This window comes from Miniopterus natalensis, chromosome 8, assembly GCF_054644295.1.
Source record: "Miniopterus natalensis isolate mMinNat1 chromosome 8, mMinNat1.hap1, whole genome shotgun sequence".
Lineage (NCBI taxonomy): Eukaryota > Metazoa > Chordata > Mammalia > Chiroptera > Miniopteridae > Miniopterus > Miniopterus natalensis.
This window is the reverse complement of record NC_142088.1, coordinates 75654676-75674226: the sequence shown is the minus strand read 5'-3', so window position 1 is coordinate 75674226 and position 19551 is coordinate 75654676. Positions and strand designations below refer to the sequence as shown.

The 19551-nt window shown below is 36.6% G+C and overlaps 1 protein-coding gene across 4 annotated transcripts in view; it reads right to left on the bottom strand.

Moving 5' to 3' along the window:
- PTPN4 (protein tyrosine phosphatase non-receptor type 4) overlaps positions 1–19551 on the bottom strand; it is a 174205-nt gene that overhangs the window by 34290 nt on the left and 120364 nt on the right. For all 4 annotated transcript variants that reach the window (XM_016209806.2, XM_087819904.1, XM_087819905.1 and 1 more), the window contains 3 exons: positions 12461–12620; positions 3220–3303; positions 3070–3126 (listed from right to left, as the gene is read on the bottom strand). In XM_016209806.2, coding sequence (XP_016065292.2) covers positions 3070–3126; positions 3220–3303; positions 12461–12620 — 301 coding nt within the window. The remainder of the gene's footprint in view (positions 1–3069; positions 3127–3219; positions 3304–12460; positions 12621–19551) is intronic.

Genomic DNA, 19551 nt, shown 5'->3' with positions numbered 1-19551 from the left:
TTGGGAATTATTTTATCCATTCAGAAGGAGTCCAATATAAAAAAACCAAAAACATTAAAATATTTAACATTTTGTCTTTCCCCCCAATCACTTAAAATGAGGTTTCCAACTAGAAGACTGTGATGGTCTGGTAAATTAGTAAAATAATATAAAAATGATAAATTTCTACTGTATTAATTTGTTCTAAATTCAGCCAATATATATAGAACATAGTTCTATGTGGCAGAAAGGAAAAAAATTAGCAATAATTTGTATAGCCTAAAAAGAAAATTTAGTCACAGAATTCTGTTTGGAAGTGTTCCCTGAACATCCTTGACTTAATTGAAAACTATCCACATTCACTGCTCAGAAAAATCAGTATTTCTTTTGTGTCATTCAGTGACTATTACAACTAGCATAACAAAAAGGGTTTATTATCTTTTCTAATTATCAGAACAATACATGCTCATTGTTATGAACAGACAATTTTAGAAAGGAATACAGAAGAAAGTGATAAATACCAGTAATTCCACTACCCTGATGAAACACTGTTAACATTTTAAGCCTGTTTCCAAGCTTTTTTTAATGCACATTTAAAAAAACTGGAACATATATGTGGAATTATAATACTTATTTTTTTATAATACCTTCTTGTAAACATATCTGCATACTAATATAGAGCTACATCATACACTTCATTAGCTGCAAAGCAACACACAATTTATTTCACCAGCTCTAACGATGTACATTTGATTTGCCTCTGATTGTTAACGGTTATAAACAATACTACAGTGAGCATCCTTGTGTATCTTTTGTTCCCTAGCTGAACTATTTCCTTAGAGGCCATTTGTAAAAGGCGAACTGTCAGATCAAAAGATATATATTTGTTTTTTAGAAGTTGAAGTTTAAATTTTTGTTTTTAGCAAAGTTATACATCACACAGTTTAAAAAGTTGACTACATCTGTAAGATTAAGACCAGAAACCATTTCTTGTGCTCTTCCCTATCATTCCCCTCTCTAGTCAACTTCTTTCAACATTTTAACTACATCTTTTGAGTTTACCTCAGTATCTCTACATAGCTCCCCCACTTATTTTAAGTTTTCTATTTTAGACATTATCTAACTTTCTACGATCAGAATTAGCAATATTTCATCTCTTCATCTGAAGTCCCAAACACATACATATTTACCATTAAATATATACAAAATAAATAACTTTGGACTATTTCTCCCATTTTTGTTCCCATCCTTCATATGCATAGTACGTCCAAGAGTCATTTTATCCATTATATCTCTGTCCAATCCCCTCTGACCACAAGGTTTGCTTAAAAGAGGGCATTTGATCCAAACTGGATTTATGATAGGTTTACTTTCCAGGAGTCTGTAATTTGTACAGACTTAACCACTCTGGGTTGCTGAGCTGGTAATATGTAAATCTGAAGTGATTAGCAGTCATATCCTACCACATGGACTGATGACAAAATAGTAGTAGCTATATAATTTTTAATTAGCAGAGATTCAGAAGTCATAATTACACGTGAAGGCAGAGTGTGTCTGGTGGTGGTGATGTTACAGGACTTGACTTGAAGGTGCCACTAAGTACACTGTTTTTATTCAGACTAATATATTTGAAGTGGCTTGAGAGAGGACGCTGATTCAGTGCACAAAACAGTTTGCACTGAGAGAAGAATGGAACATTAATATAAGAAAATAAGAGACAAAAAACAGAGAATGACTGACGGTTGAGTTCTTTCTAGCGTGGTCTGACTGTATTCCTGTCCTTGGTTTTTTGAGATACTAATAAAGCTCTGATAATTTTTTGTTCCTGTTGAAGCAGTAAAAAACTATTAACTTTATTAATCTCAATCCTTGAATACATACCTTTTAATATATGACAAAATGAAAACTGCACATAAAACACTTGCTATAAACTAAAGTATGATAGTTTTCTTTTCTTTTTCATTAATCCTCACCTAGGAAATTTTTTCCACTGATTTTTAGAGAGAGTGGAAGGAGGGGATCTCAATATGAGAGAGACACATCGATTGGTTGCCTCTGCACGAGACCCAACCAGGGCTGGGGATCCAACCTGAGTCCCTTTGGTGCCCTGGCCAATGCTCTAACCAGAGCGACACAGGCCAGGACAAGTATAGTTTTCTAAGGAGAAGCTGTATTTATGTTGAAACCAGGGATATTCCACGAGTAAGTACCCTGTTATATGTAACCAACAAAGTCGTTTAAAACCAAACCCATATGTTATGATATCCTTCATTAATCTTTATCGTAATCTTCAAACTAACTTTGAGATAGCTGCAAAGCAGCAAAAGAGGCGTAACTGGCCTTTTTTTCTCAAGATGCTGATTTACATTCCTTTCCTAATGTCAGGGCGATAGTTAAATAATTAAGGGTGCTGACTGAAAAGTCCCTAAAGACTATTTAGGTAAAGTAGGCAACAATATAAATGTAAATCTGAAAGCCATATTTGCTACACGTAAGAGCAATAAAGATAATGCAGCCATAATTAATTAAGAGCTGTTGTTATCACGAGCATGAAGTTCACAAGTGCTGAAGCTGAATGATGGGGATGAGGGAAGTCATCATACTGAGTACCTAAAATATTTTCTCTATTTCTGTTTAGCATGTTCATAATAATAAGTTTAAAAATTGTCCTTATAGGAAAAAAATAATCTTTGTCACTATTTCTCTTCAAATTAAATTTTTTAAACATAAGAGGGCAAATAGAATATAAGTAAACAATTCTAAATGAAAAAACAAGCAAACAAAATAGCAAAATAAATAAAAAATATATCTGTCTACATTTTGCTGTTTAAAGGGGTTATTCTGATAGACTCTATTAACACTTTAGAAGCACTGAAAGTCATAAACAGCTTCTTTGTAAAAACAAGGATTTTAAAAACTCTTATAGACAAAGAATAAATAAAAACTAACTTCCCAGCAATTTAAGATATTCAGCCAAAATCAGATACCTGACAAATAAAGGTTGATTATTTCCTTTATCTAAACTAATAAAAATAAAATGAGTACATATTCTTGAAAATAGGATTTACTTGAAAGATTTAGAGAACTCACAGGTGTGCCTGGTGCTACTCGGGACACGATCACAGGCATCTTCTGATCATATCCTCCCTTAAAAACAGAGCAAATCAAATAGTAGTCAAGTATCAGCAAAATAGAAACATCGTACTTTAAAAACTGAGTACAATATAAAATTTAGATTACCTTTACATTGAATCCAAATCTCCCATTTTCATCAGGTTTCATTCTGATTAGAACAAGATTATCGTGTGGAATACCACCATTTGGCTTAAAAAGACAAAAATAAATAACTTATAATTTTCTTCATTTATAATCTATCCTTTATATATACATGAAACACGCTTTTTTGTATGCTGATATTATCGACAGTATATAAGTAACCATAATTTAAATTAAAATGTTAACTCAGAAAAGTGCATTTTGAATAATAGACTTAGGGGATGGCATGTTACCCCAACTAGATATATTTTCTTTCTTTTTTTAAAATATGTCTTTCTTGATTTCAGAGAGAGGAAGGGAAAGGTAGAGAGAGAGATAAAAACATCAATGATGAGAGAGTCACTGACTGGCTCCCTCCTGCACGCAACCTACTGGGGATCAAGCCCACAAATTGGGCATGTGCCACGACCAGGAATTGAACTGCGATCTCCTGGATCATAGGTCAATGCTCAATCACTGAGTCACGTCAGCAGGCCTAGATATAATCTCATGCCTCTATGCCACTGTTTGCTAGATTGTAAGTGCCAAGAGGAACAGGAGCTTAATCAATTAATTTTTTAAAACATCTTTAAGAGAGAGAGAGGAAGGGGGAAAGAGAGAGAGGAAAACATCGACTTGTTGATCCACTTACTTATGCATTTATCAGTTGATTTTGTATGTGCCCTGACTGGAGATTAAACCCAAAACTGTGGTGTATCGGGAAAATATTCTGACTGAGCTACTGGGCCAGGGCCTATCAATTAATTTTAATTCATTGATCGCTATATCTCTATAACCTGGCTTAAAGCTTTGCATGTAGCAAGTGCTCATAGTTTTACATGAATTTGTGTTACTTCCTCTCCTTTTTAAAAAGTTTTATTGATTCTGGACCTGGGCCTTGGAAAAGCAGACTATAATGTGCATCTTGGTCCTGTGCAAACATACTCAGCCCCAGCAGAGGGGAATTCAAGCACAGAGTTGTTGATAGCTCCAAACAGGGTACTCAGGGCCAGTCACAAACAGTGTCTGACATTCTCTGCACCAGAGATTGCGAGCCCTAACAGATCTACCTAATACACAGAAACAAACCCAAACAGGAAGCGAAAATGGGGAGACAAAAAAACAGGCCCCAAATGAAAGAACAAAAGAAGTCTCCAGAAAAAGAGCTAAATGAAATGGAGATAAGCAATCTATCAGATATACAATTCAAAATACTGACTGTAAGGATGCTCAATAGCATGAAAAAAAGATATGGAAACTATGAAGAATGACATAGCAGAAATAAAGAATACATTGGAAGGAATAAACAGCATATTAGAGGAAGCTTAAGATCAGATCAGTGAATTAGAAGACAGGGTAGAAAAAAAATCACTCAGATCTAAAAAGAAAAACCAAATAAAAAACAGAATGACAGTTTAAGGGAGCTGTGGGACAACATAAAAAGTAACAATATTCACATTATAGGAGTGCCAGAAGGGGAAGAGAATAAGCAAGGGCTAGAGAATTCGTTTGAAGAAATAATGGCAGAAAACTTCCCAAACCTGGTCAAGGAAAAAGTCACACAAGTTCAGGAGGCACAGAGAGTCCCAAGCAAGAAGAATCCAAAGAGGCCTATGCTGAGACACATCATAATTAAAATGTCAAAAAATCCAAGACAAAGAGAGAATCTTAAAGGCAGCCAAGAGAAAAGCAAGCTGTTACCTACAAAGGAGCTCCCATAAGGCTGTCAGCTGACTTCTCAGAAACTCTACAGGCCAGAAGGGAATGGCATGAAGCATTCAAAGTAATGCAAAAAAGGATCTGAAATCAAGACTACTCTATCCAGGAAAGCTATCATTCAAAATAGATGGTGAAATAAAGCACTTCCTAGACCAAAAAGAAAGCTAAAGGGATTTATCACCACCAAACCAGCAATGCAGGAAATGTTAAAGGGACTACTGTAGTTAGAAGCAGAAATATAGAGACAAACATAGGCATAACGAATTAAAATGGCAATAGGTAAATATCTATCAATAATAACCTTAAATGTAAATGGATTAAATGCTCCAATAAAAAGGCATGGCTCAGTGACTGAGCATCAAACTAGGATCCAAGAGATCATGTTTCGATTCCCAGTGGCTCGATCCCCATTCGGAGGTATGTACAAGGCAGCCAATCAATGACAACTCTCTCATCATGGATGTTTCTATCTATCTCTCCCTCCTTCTCCCTTCCTCTCTCTAAAATCAATAAAGATTAAAAAAAAAAAAAAAAGGCAAAGGCTGGCTCAGTGGATAAGAAAACATGAGCCAAATATATGCTGTCTGCAAGATCCTGATCCACCTCAGAACAAAAGACTCGCACAGGATGAGTGTGAAGGGATGGAAAAAATTTTTCCATGCAAATGGAAATTAAAAAAAAAAGAAAAGAAAAAAAAGCTGGGGTAGCAATACTCATATCAGGCAAAATAGACTAAATGAAGACCATAAAGGGTCACTGCATTATACTAAAGGGATTGATCCAACAAGAGGATATAACCCTGATAAATATATATGCACCCAATACAGGAACACCTAAATTTATTTTAAAAAACTTATAGAGGATTTTAAGGGAGAGATCAACAGCAGTACAGTCATATGAGGGGACTTTAACACCCCACTGACTTCACTGGATAGTTTTTTCAGAAAAAAAATGAACAAGGAAACAGTGACCCTAAATGACACATTAAATCAGATGGATTTAGATAACATTCACAGAACATTCTACCCAAAGCTGCAGAACAGGCATTCTTCTCAACTGTGCATGGGACATTCTCAAAGAGACCACATGTTAGGACACAAAAATGTCTCTATAAGTTCGAGAAGACTGAAATCATATCAAGCATCTTCTCAGACCACAGTGGCATGATATTAGAAACAGACTACAATAAAAACACTAAAAAACATTCAAACACATGGGGGCTAAATAGTATGTTTTTAAACAATGAATGGGTTATCAAAGAGATCAAGAAAGAAATCAAAAACTTCCTGGAAACAAATGAAAATGAACACACAACAACTCCAAATCTATGGGACACAATGAAAGCAGTCCTGAAAGGCAAGTTCATAGCACTACAGGCCTACCTCAAAAAACAAGAAAAACTTCTAACAGACTCTCTAACCCTACAACATAAAGACTTAGAAAGAGAACAACAAGCCAAGAGTAAGTAGAAGAAAGGAAATAATAAAAGATCAGAGCAGAAATTAATGACATAGAGACTAAAAAAACAATACAAAAGACCAATGAAACCAAGAGCTGGTTCTTTGAAAAGATAAACAAGATTGATGAACCTTTAGCCAGACTCATCAAGAAACAAAGAGCGAGAACCCAAATAAACAAAATCAGAAATGAAAGAGGTGAAGTAACAACTGACCCAACAGAAATACAAAGGATTGTAAGAAAATACCGTGAACAACCATACGCCACCAAGTGGGACAGCCTGGATAAAATGGACAAATTCCTAGAAAAATACAACCTTCCAAAACTTAATCAGGAAGAGTCAGAAAACCTGAATAGGCCGATAACTGCTGATGAAGTCGAAACAGTAATCAAAAAACTTGCAGCACACAAAAACCCTGGATTGGACAGCTTCACAGGGGAGTTTTACCAAACACTGAAAGAAGAACTAATACCTATCCTCCTCAAACCACTGCAAAAAATCCAAGAGGAAGGAACACTTCTAAGCTCTTTTTACAAGACCAGCATTAGCCTAATTCCAAAACCAGATAAAGACACTACAGAGAACGAGAATTACATAATGAACATAGATACTAAAATCCTCAAAATATTAGCAAATAGGATCCAGCAATATATGAAAAAGATCATACACCATGACCAAGTGGGATTTATTCCAGGGATGCAAGACTGGTAAAATATTCACAAATCAATAAACATGATACATCATATAAACAAACTGAAAGACAAAAATCACATGACCATATCAATAGATACAGAAAAAGCATTCGATAAATTCCAACACCCATTTTTTGATAACAACTCCCAGCAAATAGGAACAGAGGGATCATACCTCAATATAATAAAGGCCATATATGACAAACCAACAACCAACATCATACTCAATGGGCAAAAACTAAAAGCATTTCCCTAAAGAACAGGGACAAAACACGGGTGTCCACTTTCACATGCTCTTACTTAACATAGTACTGGAAGTCCTAGCCACAGCAATCAGACAAGAAGAAAACATAAAAGGCATCCAAATTGGAAAGAAGGAAATAAAACTGTCATTATTTGCAGATGACATGGTATTGTACATAGAAAATCCTAAAGACTCCACAAAAATACTACTAGATTTAATAAATGAATTTGACAAGGTAGCAGGATACAAAATTCACATCCAGAAAAATTGATGGCATTTTTATATGCCAATAATGTACTCTCAGAAAGAGAAACTAAAAAAACAATCCCATTTACTGCTACAACAAAAAAAAATTAAGATAAACTTAACCAAGGAGGTAAAAATCCTGTGTTCGGAAAACTACACGAAGTTGCAAAACGAGACAGAGGAAGATATAAACAAGTGGAAGAATATACCATCCTCATGGTTTGGAAGAATCAACATCATTAAAATGTCCATACTACCCAAAGTAATCTATAAGTTCAATGCAATCCTTCTTAAAATACCAAGAGCATATTTCACAGATCTAGAGCAAACACTTTGAAAATTTATATGGAACCAAAAAAGACCCCAAATAGCCATGGCAATCTTGAGAAAGAAGAACAAAGTTGGAGGGATCACAATACCAGATATCAAGTTATACTACAAAGTCACTGTAATCAAAACAGCCTGGTACTGGCACAAGAACAGACATATAGATCAGTGGAATAGAACAGAGAACCCAGAAACTGACCCAAGTCAGTTAGGCTCCATTAATATTTTACAAAGAAGGTAAGAACATACAATGGAGTAAAGACAGCCTCTTTAATAAATGGTGCTGGGAAAATTAGACAGGTACATGCAAAAAAATGAATCTAGACCACCAACTTACACCATACACAAAAATAAACTTAAAATGGATAAAAGACTTAAATGTAAAACGTGAAACCATAAAAATCCTAGAAGAAAACATAGGCAGCAAAATCTAAGACATCTCTCGTAGCAATATGTTTGTTGATACATCTCGTAGGGTAAGAGAAACAAAGGAGAAAATAAACAAATGAGACTGCATCCAAATAAAAAGCTTCTGCACAGCAAAAGAAACCATTAACAAAACAAAAAGCAGCCCACTGTAGGGGGGAACATATTCGCCAATAGCACATCTGATAAAGGGTTAATATCCAAAATACATAAGGAACTCATACAACTTAACAAAAGGAAGACAGACAATCCAATTCAAAAATGGGCAAAGGATGTAAATAGACACTTCTCCAAAGAGGACATACAGATGACCAAGAGACATAGGGAAAAATGCTCAAAGTCACTAATCATCCGAGAGATGCAAATTAAAACCACAATGAGGTATCACCTCAAACCTGTCAGAATGGCCACCATCAACAAATCAGTGAATGATAAGTGCTGGCGAGGGTGTGGAGAAATGGGAACCCTGGTACACTGCTGGTGGGAATGCAGACTGGTGTAGCCACTATGGACAGCAGTATGGAGTTTCCTCAAAAAATTAAAAATGGAACTGCCTTTTGACCCAGTGATCCCATTTCTAGGAATATATCCTAAGAATCCTGAAACACTAATCAGAAAGAACTCATGCATCCCTGAGTTCATAGCAGTGCAATTTACAATAGCTAAGATCTGGAAACAGCCAAGTGCCCATCAATAGATGAGTGCATAAAAAAGCTGTGGAATATTTACACCATGGAATACTATGCAGCTGTAAAAAAAGAAGGATCTCTTACCCTTTGGGACAGCATGGAGGGAACTAGAGAGTATTATGCTAAGAGAAATAAGCCAGTCAGAGAAAGACAAGTACCACATGATCTCACTTATATGTGGAATATAATAAACAAAATTAACTGATGAACAAAATAGATCTAGAGACATAGAAACATGGAACAGACTGAGTGATCTCAGAGTTAGCAGGGGTGGGGGAGCAGGCGGGGAGAGATTAATCAAAGAACTTATATGCTTATAAGCATAACCCCTGAACACAGACATTGTTATGGGGAAGGCCTGGGTGTGGAGTGGATGAGGGGTGGAGGGGATCAATGCGAGGAAAAGGGGACATTTGTAATACTGTCAACAAGGAAAATAAATTTTAAAATAAAAAAAATAAAAAACAGCTTTATTGAGATATAATTCACATACTATACACTTTACCCAATCAAGGTGCATAATTCAGTAATTTTTACTACAGTCACAGAGTAGTACAAACATCTCCACTATATAATTCTAGAGCATTTTCGCCACCCACAAAAGAAATCCTGTATCCATTAGCAGTCATTCCCCAACCCCTCACCCCAGTTCCTAAGTCCTATTTAACCACAAATCTATATTCTGTCTCTACAGATTTGATTATTCTGGATATTTCACATACAGAAAATTATGTAATATATGGTCATTTGTTACTGGCTTCTTTCACTTACTGTTTTCTGGCTAATTCTTATCCTTCAAGACACAGCTCAGAGATGATCACTTCTGGGAAGTCTTTCCTTAACCGCTCAGCTGCATTAGTTATTTTTATATACCTATGAATTCCCTATAATCACTTCTAATTATAGAACTTACATTGCCTTCAAACTGTCTTCCTACTTTCTTGCTCTAGATCCCAACCCCTCTTCCATACTCAAGAATATTGCTATAGCAATTCTCTACTCTCCTGCTTTATCCATTTCTCCCATCCTCTGATAAATGCTCTTAGTTCTCCCATTAAAACAAACAAGCAAACAAACATCTCTTCTCTGGACTCCACTTCCCCATCCAGCTACTGCCCTTTCTCTCCTTTCTCTTGCCGCTAAATTTCTTGAGAGTGTTCACATCTGCTGTCTCTCTCACTCCATCCAGGAGTCTGGTTTTCATCCCCAACACTCTACCAAAACTGTCCCAATTATGGTCACATTGAGAGATTCTCACATTGCTCCGGTGTTCAAATCTCAGTCCTCCTCTTACTTGACTTACCAGTAGCAGTTGACAAAGTTGGTTATTCTCTCTGAGACTTTCTTCCCAACAGCCAGTTGACTATCTTTCTATCTGCACCTCCTCAGTCTCAGCTGCTGGTTCTTTTATCTCCCTCATGTTTACAATTTAGAGGACCAAAGCTCAATTTCTAGAATCTCTTATTTAGAAAGCTACACAACACACTTCCTTGGTGATTTCTTCCTATCTCATGGTTTAACAGAGTGTCTACATGCCGTCAGTTTTCACTGCCATAACTCTAGCTTGGACCTCTCCCTTCAACTCTAGAATCCTATCTCCAAATTGATTTCTAACAGACATCTCAAACTTAGCATGTCCCAAACTGAGCTCCTGATATTCTACCCATACCTGCTCTACCTGTAGTCTTTCACCGTTCTGGTTGTTCAGGGGAAAAAAACTTGCTTTTATGCTCAGTTTTTCTCTAGTACTCCACATCTTTACTCTAAAAATATCCAGAATACAGTCACATCTTCTTACTTCCGTGGCCACCACCCTGGTCCAAATCACCATTGCTTGCTTGGAATACTTCTATACATCATAAAAACTATCTCTACTACCTTGCTCTCAGGCTATTTTTAATAGAACAGCCAGAGTGAGACTGTTAAAACTTAAGTGGCATTATGTTATTTCTCTCCTCAGATCTGTATGTACATTTGCTTCCTATTTCACTCAGGGATAAAAAATGAAGTCTTTGTAAGACAAGCCTTTTAGGACCTGACCCTCTCCAAGACCTGTTTTCTCCTCATTTGCCAATTTTGCTCTAGCCACACTGACTCCCTTGATGTTCCTCGAATGTATCAGTAGTATTCCTGTCTTTGTACCTACTATTCCCTCAGCTTATCTATATGCTTATCACTAAGTTCATCCCTGGTGTATTATCTAAAATTGTAACACACTGCTCCTGAGATTCCCTAGACCTTCTAGCTTTATATTTCTTCCTACCATTTATACTATCTAATATGCTAAATACTTAAATTATTTACCTCGTTTACTGGTTGTCTCACCCTAGCCCCAGAACACAAGTTCCTTGAAGGCAGAGATTTTTTTTTTCTTTTCTATTTCATTCCATAAAATCCTCAAAGCCTACAACAATGCAGGGCATATAGCGGGTACTCAAAAGTAATTTTTGCATGAATGAAAACACAACCTACACTGTAGATTATTTAACGGCAGGGGCCATGTCTTACCTGTCTCTGCATTCCCAATACCCACCCAAGTACCTTAGCACACAGAAAGGCCTCAGTAAGTGTGAACCAATGAGTGAACGAGTGATACGAAAGAATCACCACAGAGGTAACACTAAAGATGCCACTTTTGGTAAGGATTCTGCTCTCTTTTTGACATGTCTATGGTGGTGGAGCAGGAAGTGTGGGAAAACACAGTGGCTGCCTCTTGCCTTTCAACTTTAGATAAACGGGAGGGCCATAGGTAAAAAAATGAGAGGGCTAGATGTGCATTGGTCACCAGAAACTTCTGACACTGCCAAAACTGCTGTGGACCCTCCTCTGTCTGCATCTTATTTTATTCCCTGATGTCCCTGTAAATTTCCTTAAACATACACATATTTTGTCTGCTCTTATACGTCTTCGTGAACACTGTGTATCCTTAAAATGTATTGACAGTATCACTTTTGGTTTATTTACATCTATCTTAAAAAGCACTAAAAATTCAGAAATCAGGGGATTCTAACAATTTACCATTTGTTGTGGTAAAAGCATATTCTCTAAGGCGAAAATACCAAAATATTCATAAATATAATCAAAAGGTTGATGAAAATGATAGTCTCTGCACTCAGTGAATTATAATAAAGTAAATGGTATTTAATGGACTATTAGCATTTGTTCTAGAAATGTGTGCTTTACAAAACTAAAATCAACGTAAATTTGTTAAGAATTAATGTCTAGAGCAATGAGCATTTTATAAATGATGATAAAAGGAAATTCCAGTTAGGTTATATCATGGCATAATTCATGCGCAAACATGATAAAAAAGAGAAAATACTACAATATAATATACAGATAAAATATGCCACTGTACAGAAATTATATTTCACTTATGATTTAAAAATTTCAAAGAAATGTGAGAATATTGGAAGCCACTTACAGTAGATTTTTCAGGGGAAGATGGAACATCAAATGCTTCGTTAGTATGGTTTTCCAGATCTTGTTGAGAATGTGAATAATAAATTTGGTTCCAACTGTTTTTCTTTGATTGTTTGGGTGGTAAAGCTGGAGGCTGCCCATCTCCAGGGGTCTCTTGTGATCTAGACAGGAAAAAAGGAAAAGAATAAATATTTTGGAAGTTGTCTTACAGAACTGTTGTTTTAAAAGCTAAAGTCAAGCAACTCATATTTACAATGTTTAGTAAGGGACATCTTTAAATACTTTATTGATTTGCAAATGCCACTGTTTAATGAAATCTTTTTTAACTTTGAAGTTTAAGTGGCAAGTCCAATTTCCTACTCTATCAAATGTGTAAACAGCTGTACATATAGTAAAATCTACGTCAAGGGTATCCTTATGAAGATATTTACTATCTACTATAACAGTGTACATACCTTCCCAAAAACATTTTTAAAAAAAGGTTTTTGGTGTGGTCATATGGGTAGCCAGGGAACAAGGCAGGGAAAGAGAAATCAGAACTGAGAGGTGAGCCATTCTACAGGTAAAAAAACTGGTAGTCTAGAGATGTTAAGTGGCCCAATTTATTTAGAAATAAAACACGATTAATGAAAGTAATGAACTCAATGCTGCAACAAGAATTAGAATCTGAGTAAAAATGCTGAGATCATGAAAAGGAAAAACTGAACGAGACACTGTCAGAGTATCTGATTTAAGGTGAGGAGGGGAAATCCAATTAACACTGGAGAACATAAGCCTCAATCTGTGACAGTAGGTATTGATAAAAAAGAGCTAGATACAATAGGGGGAAGTTTCAAAGTAAAAACTGCAGTTTTTAAGAACAGAGAACAGACTGATGGAGGCCAGAGGAGAGAGGAGTTGGGGGACTGGGCGAAAAAGGTCAAGGGATTAAGAAGTACAGATTGGTAGTTACAAAATAGTCATGGGGATGTAAAGTATAGCATAGGGAATATAGTTAATAATATTGTAATAACTATTATTGTGCCAGGTGGGTACTGAAAATATTGGGGGGGAAACTTTGTAAAATATATTTGTCTAACTACTATGCTATACACCTAAAACTAATATAAAATAATACTGAACGTAAGCTGTAACTGAAAAATAAAATAATAATAATAATAAAAGAACAAGCACAGCATATGTTAACATTACTTGTGAGTTCTTCACAAAGACCAGAAGGGGGAACCAGTGGTTCAACTTGTATGCTAGAAGGCATGCATTCAAGAAGTTGTGGAATTGAGAACAGGCGAGGTAAAAACAGTTCTTGATAGAGCAATGACTATCACTGGGCTTAATATTTATCTCTGAGATGGCAGGGAGTCCTTTGGGGGAAATAAAAGAATTACTGTCCATTGCTTAAGGACAGTTAAGAAGTTGGCAGCTGCTGTGGTACTAAGGCACACATTTTATTTAGTTTGTTTATTTTTGTTGACTGACAACAGATGCCTAAGATACAAGCTGTTAAGGTCTTAAGGAAATAGAACTGTATATTCTGTTATATTACAGTTCAAAAGCTGTTCTCCACCCCTTCCCGTTTGACATTAGGCTTGGCCATATGACTCACTCTGACCAATAAAATATGAGTAGAAGTGGTATGGTTCTACTTTTGAAAGGAAGCTTTAAGAAATGGCTCTGGAATCATTAGGCTTCTCTTTTTCCTCAGCCATGATCAGCTGTATCCCAAACAGGGGTGTTGTCAGTCTGGGTCCTGGAATACACATGACATGGAGTCAAGGCACAGTCGATCCATGGCGTATATATAATGTAAGAAAGAAACCACCTGGGTTGTAAGCCACTGTAAATTGGGGTAATTTGCTATACCACAGCATAATTTAGCTTGAGATAACTAATACAGATTACCGCCAGTGTCCCTTAGATACATATGCTCTCCCTTGGTAGAAAGCTATGAACTTATTTAGAGGTTCACTGCTAGATACCTGGTAGATACTGGTAGTGAGCTAAAAATTTGATTAGTGTCAAGGAAGTCAGAGGGATTAATAATGAATGGTGTAACTCTATAGTCCTCCAGGGAGGTTTCTCCTAATGAGAATAGTCTTCTGAAATTTTGTAAGCTAGTATAAAATATAATCATTAAAGAAGCAGGTAAACAAGAATGCACACTCAGCTGAGCTTTCTACATAGAAGTCTGTAGAGCATAAAGTGCTCTAAATTCAGATAAGCCAAGAAGACTGCATCAGAGAACATACCTATCCTTTGCAGCAAAAGCTTCTCTGAGGTCTATCTTGATGGCCAGGGGTTCCAGGAACCAAACACCAGTTTTTATTCTATTAGTTTCAATTGCTAACAACCCACGCCTCTAAGATTCAATACAATCTAATGCTAAGGGTCCAGGAAAAGTATTCCCACAGATTAGAATACAGACATGGATCTCAACCATGCCCTACTACAAGGGACTAAGAAAGGTGAAGATGGGAATCCCTTGGCAGAGCCTCAGAGATGTGACATTTCTAAAAAGCCTCCAAGACTTGACAAAAACCACAAGTCCCTGGACTCCACATATTGCAATCAACAGGTCTCATTCCTTATGCAAGGTGAAGAGAAACTTTTTTCTAATTTTGCATACAGCTGTCACACCCAGGAAGCATTTATCTTCAAAATTAAGTCTGTAGGGAACAGTGTAAGGGCTGAGATCAGATAGGAATGTAGTCAGAGCAACTTTCTTTATTCTGGGTCCAGCTAACAGTCTAAATATATGCCACAGGAACAAAATGACACCCGGTCTGCAGTGCAGTATCTCAGTGAGCCAAACCCAGTGGGTATGGGCATAATGATGGTGATGCTCAGTTACAAGAGAGGGACAGTACTGGCATTATAGGACATGTTGCTAAAACTGATGAATCTGCATTTCTGGGGTAAGAGACAAGGCATATATGGCAAAAAAGCTCCAGAAGTGATTTTTATTATGTACTTCTGAATAGAAATCACTGTCCTAGGACTGTGGTTGCAAATTCACAGCTTGTGAAACAATTTTGGCCAACATACATTTGGTACATTCACTTTGTTGTAAAATGTGACTTAATTGACGACATTAAAAATTACATGCATATCTATTTCCAGAATGAACAGTTTGGAAGTTCTGGAAAGAATGTACCTGAATTACATGTTGTCAACCACTGGACAAAGCCAGGTGGTAGCTGCTGCCTCTGAATAAGCCATGGGCATTCTGGTCCACATAAATCCCACCCTGTGTTACTTGCCAGACTCCAGTGGGTATTTGAGTATAACCTCTCCTTTAACATTCACAGCCACTGGAAGACACAGATAGGAAGAGAATCCAAGCACACAGGCTTGGGCTGGCATTAAAGCCAAATTCTAAAGAAAAGGTGAGGAGAATAAAGTGTAGACAGAGGATCAGCCAAGATGTAACAGAGGAAAGGAGAATATAATTTTGGATTTCAGGATTGGGGCTATCCACCTTCCTTCATTGTTTTATGTAACTTTCTTGTTAAAGTAACTTCTCAGAGGATGATGAACAGGTTCTCCACATGCATGATAGCTGTTAGGGTTAGGTTAGTCTGGGAAGCTCCCACAAACTAACTGTGCTCTCTCAGTAATCCCAGTAACTGTTTTCCCTTTCCACATTTCCAATTTCAATAACCAAACTGCCTCTACCTACTTACCTACATACCTACTTACCTACCTACCTAAAATACAGTCTCTAACAGTAATCAAGGATGTCAACACAGATTCCTGAAATTCATAATTTGGGCAAAGGCTATCAATTACATTTTAAAGATATACTCCAAAAGTATTAATTTATTGCAACAAATGATAACTTCCTTCTACATACCTAGTGTACAACTGTCATACGTAGCCAATCTATTACTTACTCAAATAATTACCTAGGAAGATGACTTTCATAGGTAAACCATGCATTATAATTAGAAATATAATATGTTTAAAATAGTGTCATGAAATAGGTCAGTTCTAAAAATACATACCATTTCTAGGCCAAAAGAGCCCACACCCCAAACTCAAAAACAAATGAACAAACAAAAAACACACACAAAAAAACAACTGCTAAGTATAAAAGAATGAAGAGACATCATACACATGGGAAGCACAACCAAGCAGCATAGTGGAAGATAGCCCCATTAGAAATAACAGCTGGCACCCTGAAAGAAGGGACCTATAACTTAACGAGAAGGCCAACACCCACTATCAGGTGGTTTAGACAGGATTAGGGAAATAGAAACCAAAGAAGGCTGGAATCTTATAAGTAGAAGTAATCATTTGTCTTTAAAGTGGGAGTTGGAGAAGATCTGTCATAGGGAGAATAGAGAAAGAAATGACATCTCAAAGGGATTATTTTAGTTATAACGATAAATCCTGAAGGCTGAGAATAAAAAAAAAAAAAGATGCTGAAGGCATACATACCTTTCATAGAAGCATAGTTTATTCTAATTTAAGACTAGAAAACAAACAAAAACCATATCCTCAAATCTTTGAGGACTAAGCAAAGGAATTGAAGCAGTACAAGCACAGCTGTGGTGACTCATTAGATAAGACTAGAAGAGGACAGGCCAGAAAAAAACGGCTCAGGGAAACAGATTTAACACTTGAGGATTATGAAGTCTGCATAGTTTCTCAGGATTAGGGACCTAAGGACAAAGTTGAGAATTTGGGGAATTGGTCATTGTGTTCAATCAGACATCCATACTTCAAACTTGCTGAGAGATGGTTGATAAACACTTAAAGTTACCAGTATAAATTCCCCCCAAATTAAGTGAAAGAGTTATATAATTATATAGTTAATATTTACTAAGCAATTTTTCTCTGCTGAACTACGCATCTCATTAAATGCTCACAATAACTCTACAAGGCAGATATTATCATCCGTTTTTTACAGGTGGGGAGATTGAGGCTTACAGAGATAAAATAATTCATCCAAGGTGACATAATTTGAAGTAGTGTAACCAAGTTTTAAACCCAGTCTGAATTCAGGGCCTGTGCTCTTTTTTTAAAATGTTCTTTTTAATTGACTTTTTTAGAGAGAGAGGAAGGGAGAAAGATAGATTTGTTGCTCTACTTATCTATGCATTCACTGGAAGATTCTTGTACATGTCCTGACCGGGTATCAAACCCACAACCTTGGTGTATTGGAACGATGCTCTAACCAACTGAGCTAACTGGCTAGGGCCAGAGCCTCTCTTTTTAACATTGTTATAGTTGTACCTCAAAGAAACCAACTGCAAAAAGCAGGAGCAAAGTTGTTTTATTTTTATTATTTATTTATTTTTAAAATTAAATGTAGTGGGGTGGCACTGGTTAACAGGATCACACAGGTTTAAGGGTGCATTTCTGTGATACATGACCCGTACACTGCCCTGTGTGACCACCCACAGTCAAATCCTCTCCGTCACCATGTATTAGCCCCTTTTCCCTTTACTACCCCCATCCGCTTCCCTCTGGGAACCACCACACTGTTGTCTGTGTCTATGAGTTTGTTTCATAAGCAAAGTTATTTAAAATCAAGGGTTTCCAAATATTTCATAGCAGTGAACTCTTTTCTTCAAATACAGTGTTTCAAATGAAATTCAATTTATACAACAGACAGAAGCTAAGCAAGCCTCTTACCTCCCAGTATCTGAAGCCTCAACAGACCTATACTTTATCATTCTATTTTGGTTATAAGCGGTAATACTGTTACATTCAAATTCCTACAGAAACTATTTAAACGAACAAACTGCAAGACCAGTAGAGACCAGGGCTCTAATAGCATCCATATTTACTTTAATTAATAATATATTTCTAATCCAATGATTTTACTATATTCAAAACCAACAACTTGCCTAAAATAATCCAAAGATGGACTGGAAACCAAGGTCAAAACACATACTGTTCAAAATTTATCCACATAAAAAATTTCGTGGACAAATTACTACCTGTGTTAACTCTTGGAAGAGAGAAAGGGGGAGATGGGAATATAGAGCTGACCCTTAAACAATGTGTGTGTGTTGGGGGGGGGTTAGGGCACTGACCCCTGCACAACAGAAAATCCAAATATAACTTTTGACTCCCCTAAAACTTCAGTTGTCCCTTAGTATCCACAGGGGATTGGTGTCAGGGCCCCCGCAGATACCAAAATCTATCAATGCTCAAGTCCCTTACATAAAATGATGTAAGAGCAACGCATACAGTCAGTCCTTCACATCTTCACATCAGTTCCAGGACGCACCATGGGCCGAAAATACTGTTTTCAGTATGGGTCTTACAGATCTAGTGACATTTTTCTAGAGCACCTAGAATAAGTGCTTTGCTGTTCGCTCCGTCTACTCTTCCATCTTATCTTTAACCCTGATTATAGTCACTATATCTTACACCCCTTTCTCTTTCTCAACAACTAATGATTCTTCTTACCTATCTATATATCTTGTAAGGTATTTTACTTTTTTCAAATTCTCACACTGCATTTTTACTTGCATATGAACTGCATTATATAACCCAACAAATCAAGATACTGTGTATTGAGGATAAAGAACTTTGTACATTAAACTGATGAGATATAAATACTGAATTATGAAGCTGAATTTGTGTATCAGTGTACAGCATGAAATAGGAATGAATTTTAAAATAACATGTGCATGCTTTCCATAACTTATTTTCAGTGTGATGGTCATATTCCTTAGTTCTCCTTTGCTCCTTAATGTTCCCAACACTGTCTAGTCATCTTTTTTTTTTTTTTTAAATATATCTTTATTGATTTCAGAGAGAGGAAAGGAGAGGGAGAGAGAGAGAGAAACATCAATGATGAGAGAGTCATTGATCAAGCCCGCAACCCGGGTATGTGCCCTGACCGGGAATCGAACCCCGATCGCCTAGATCCCAGGTCGACGCTCAACTGCTGAGCCACGCCCGGCCGGGCTGTCTAGTCATCTTATGGGGTCCCTTCCCAAAAAACAGTTTTAAAAACTCTACCTTTTGCTACCTTACTGACTGGCCACAGTGCTACATTATCTGCAGAAATATTTAAGTGTATGCACTAAAAGTTCAAGAACATATTGAGTCAATAAAATAAGAATAGTGATTTCT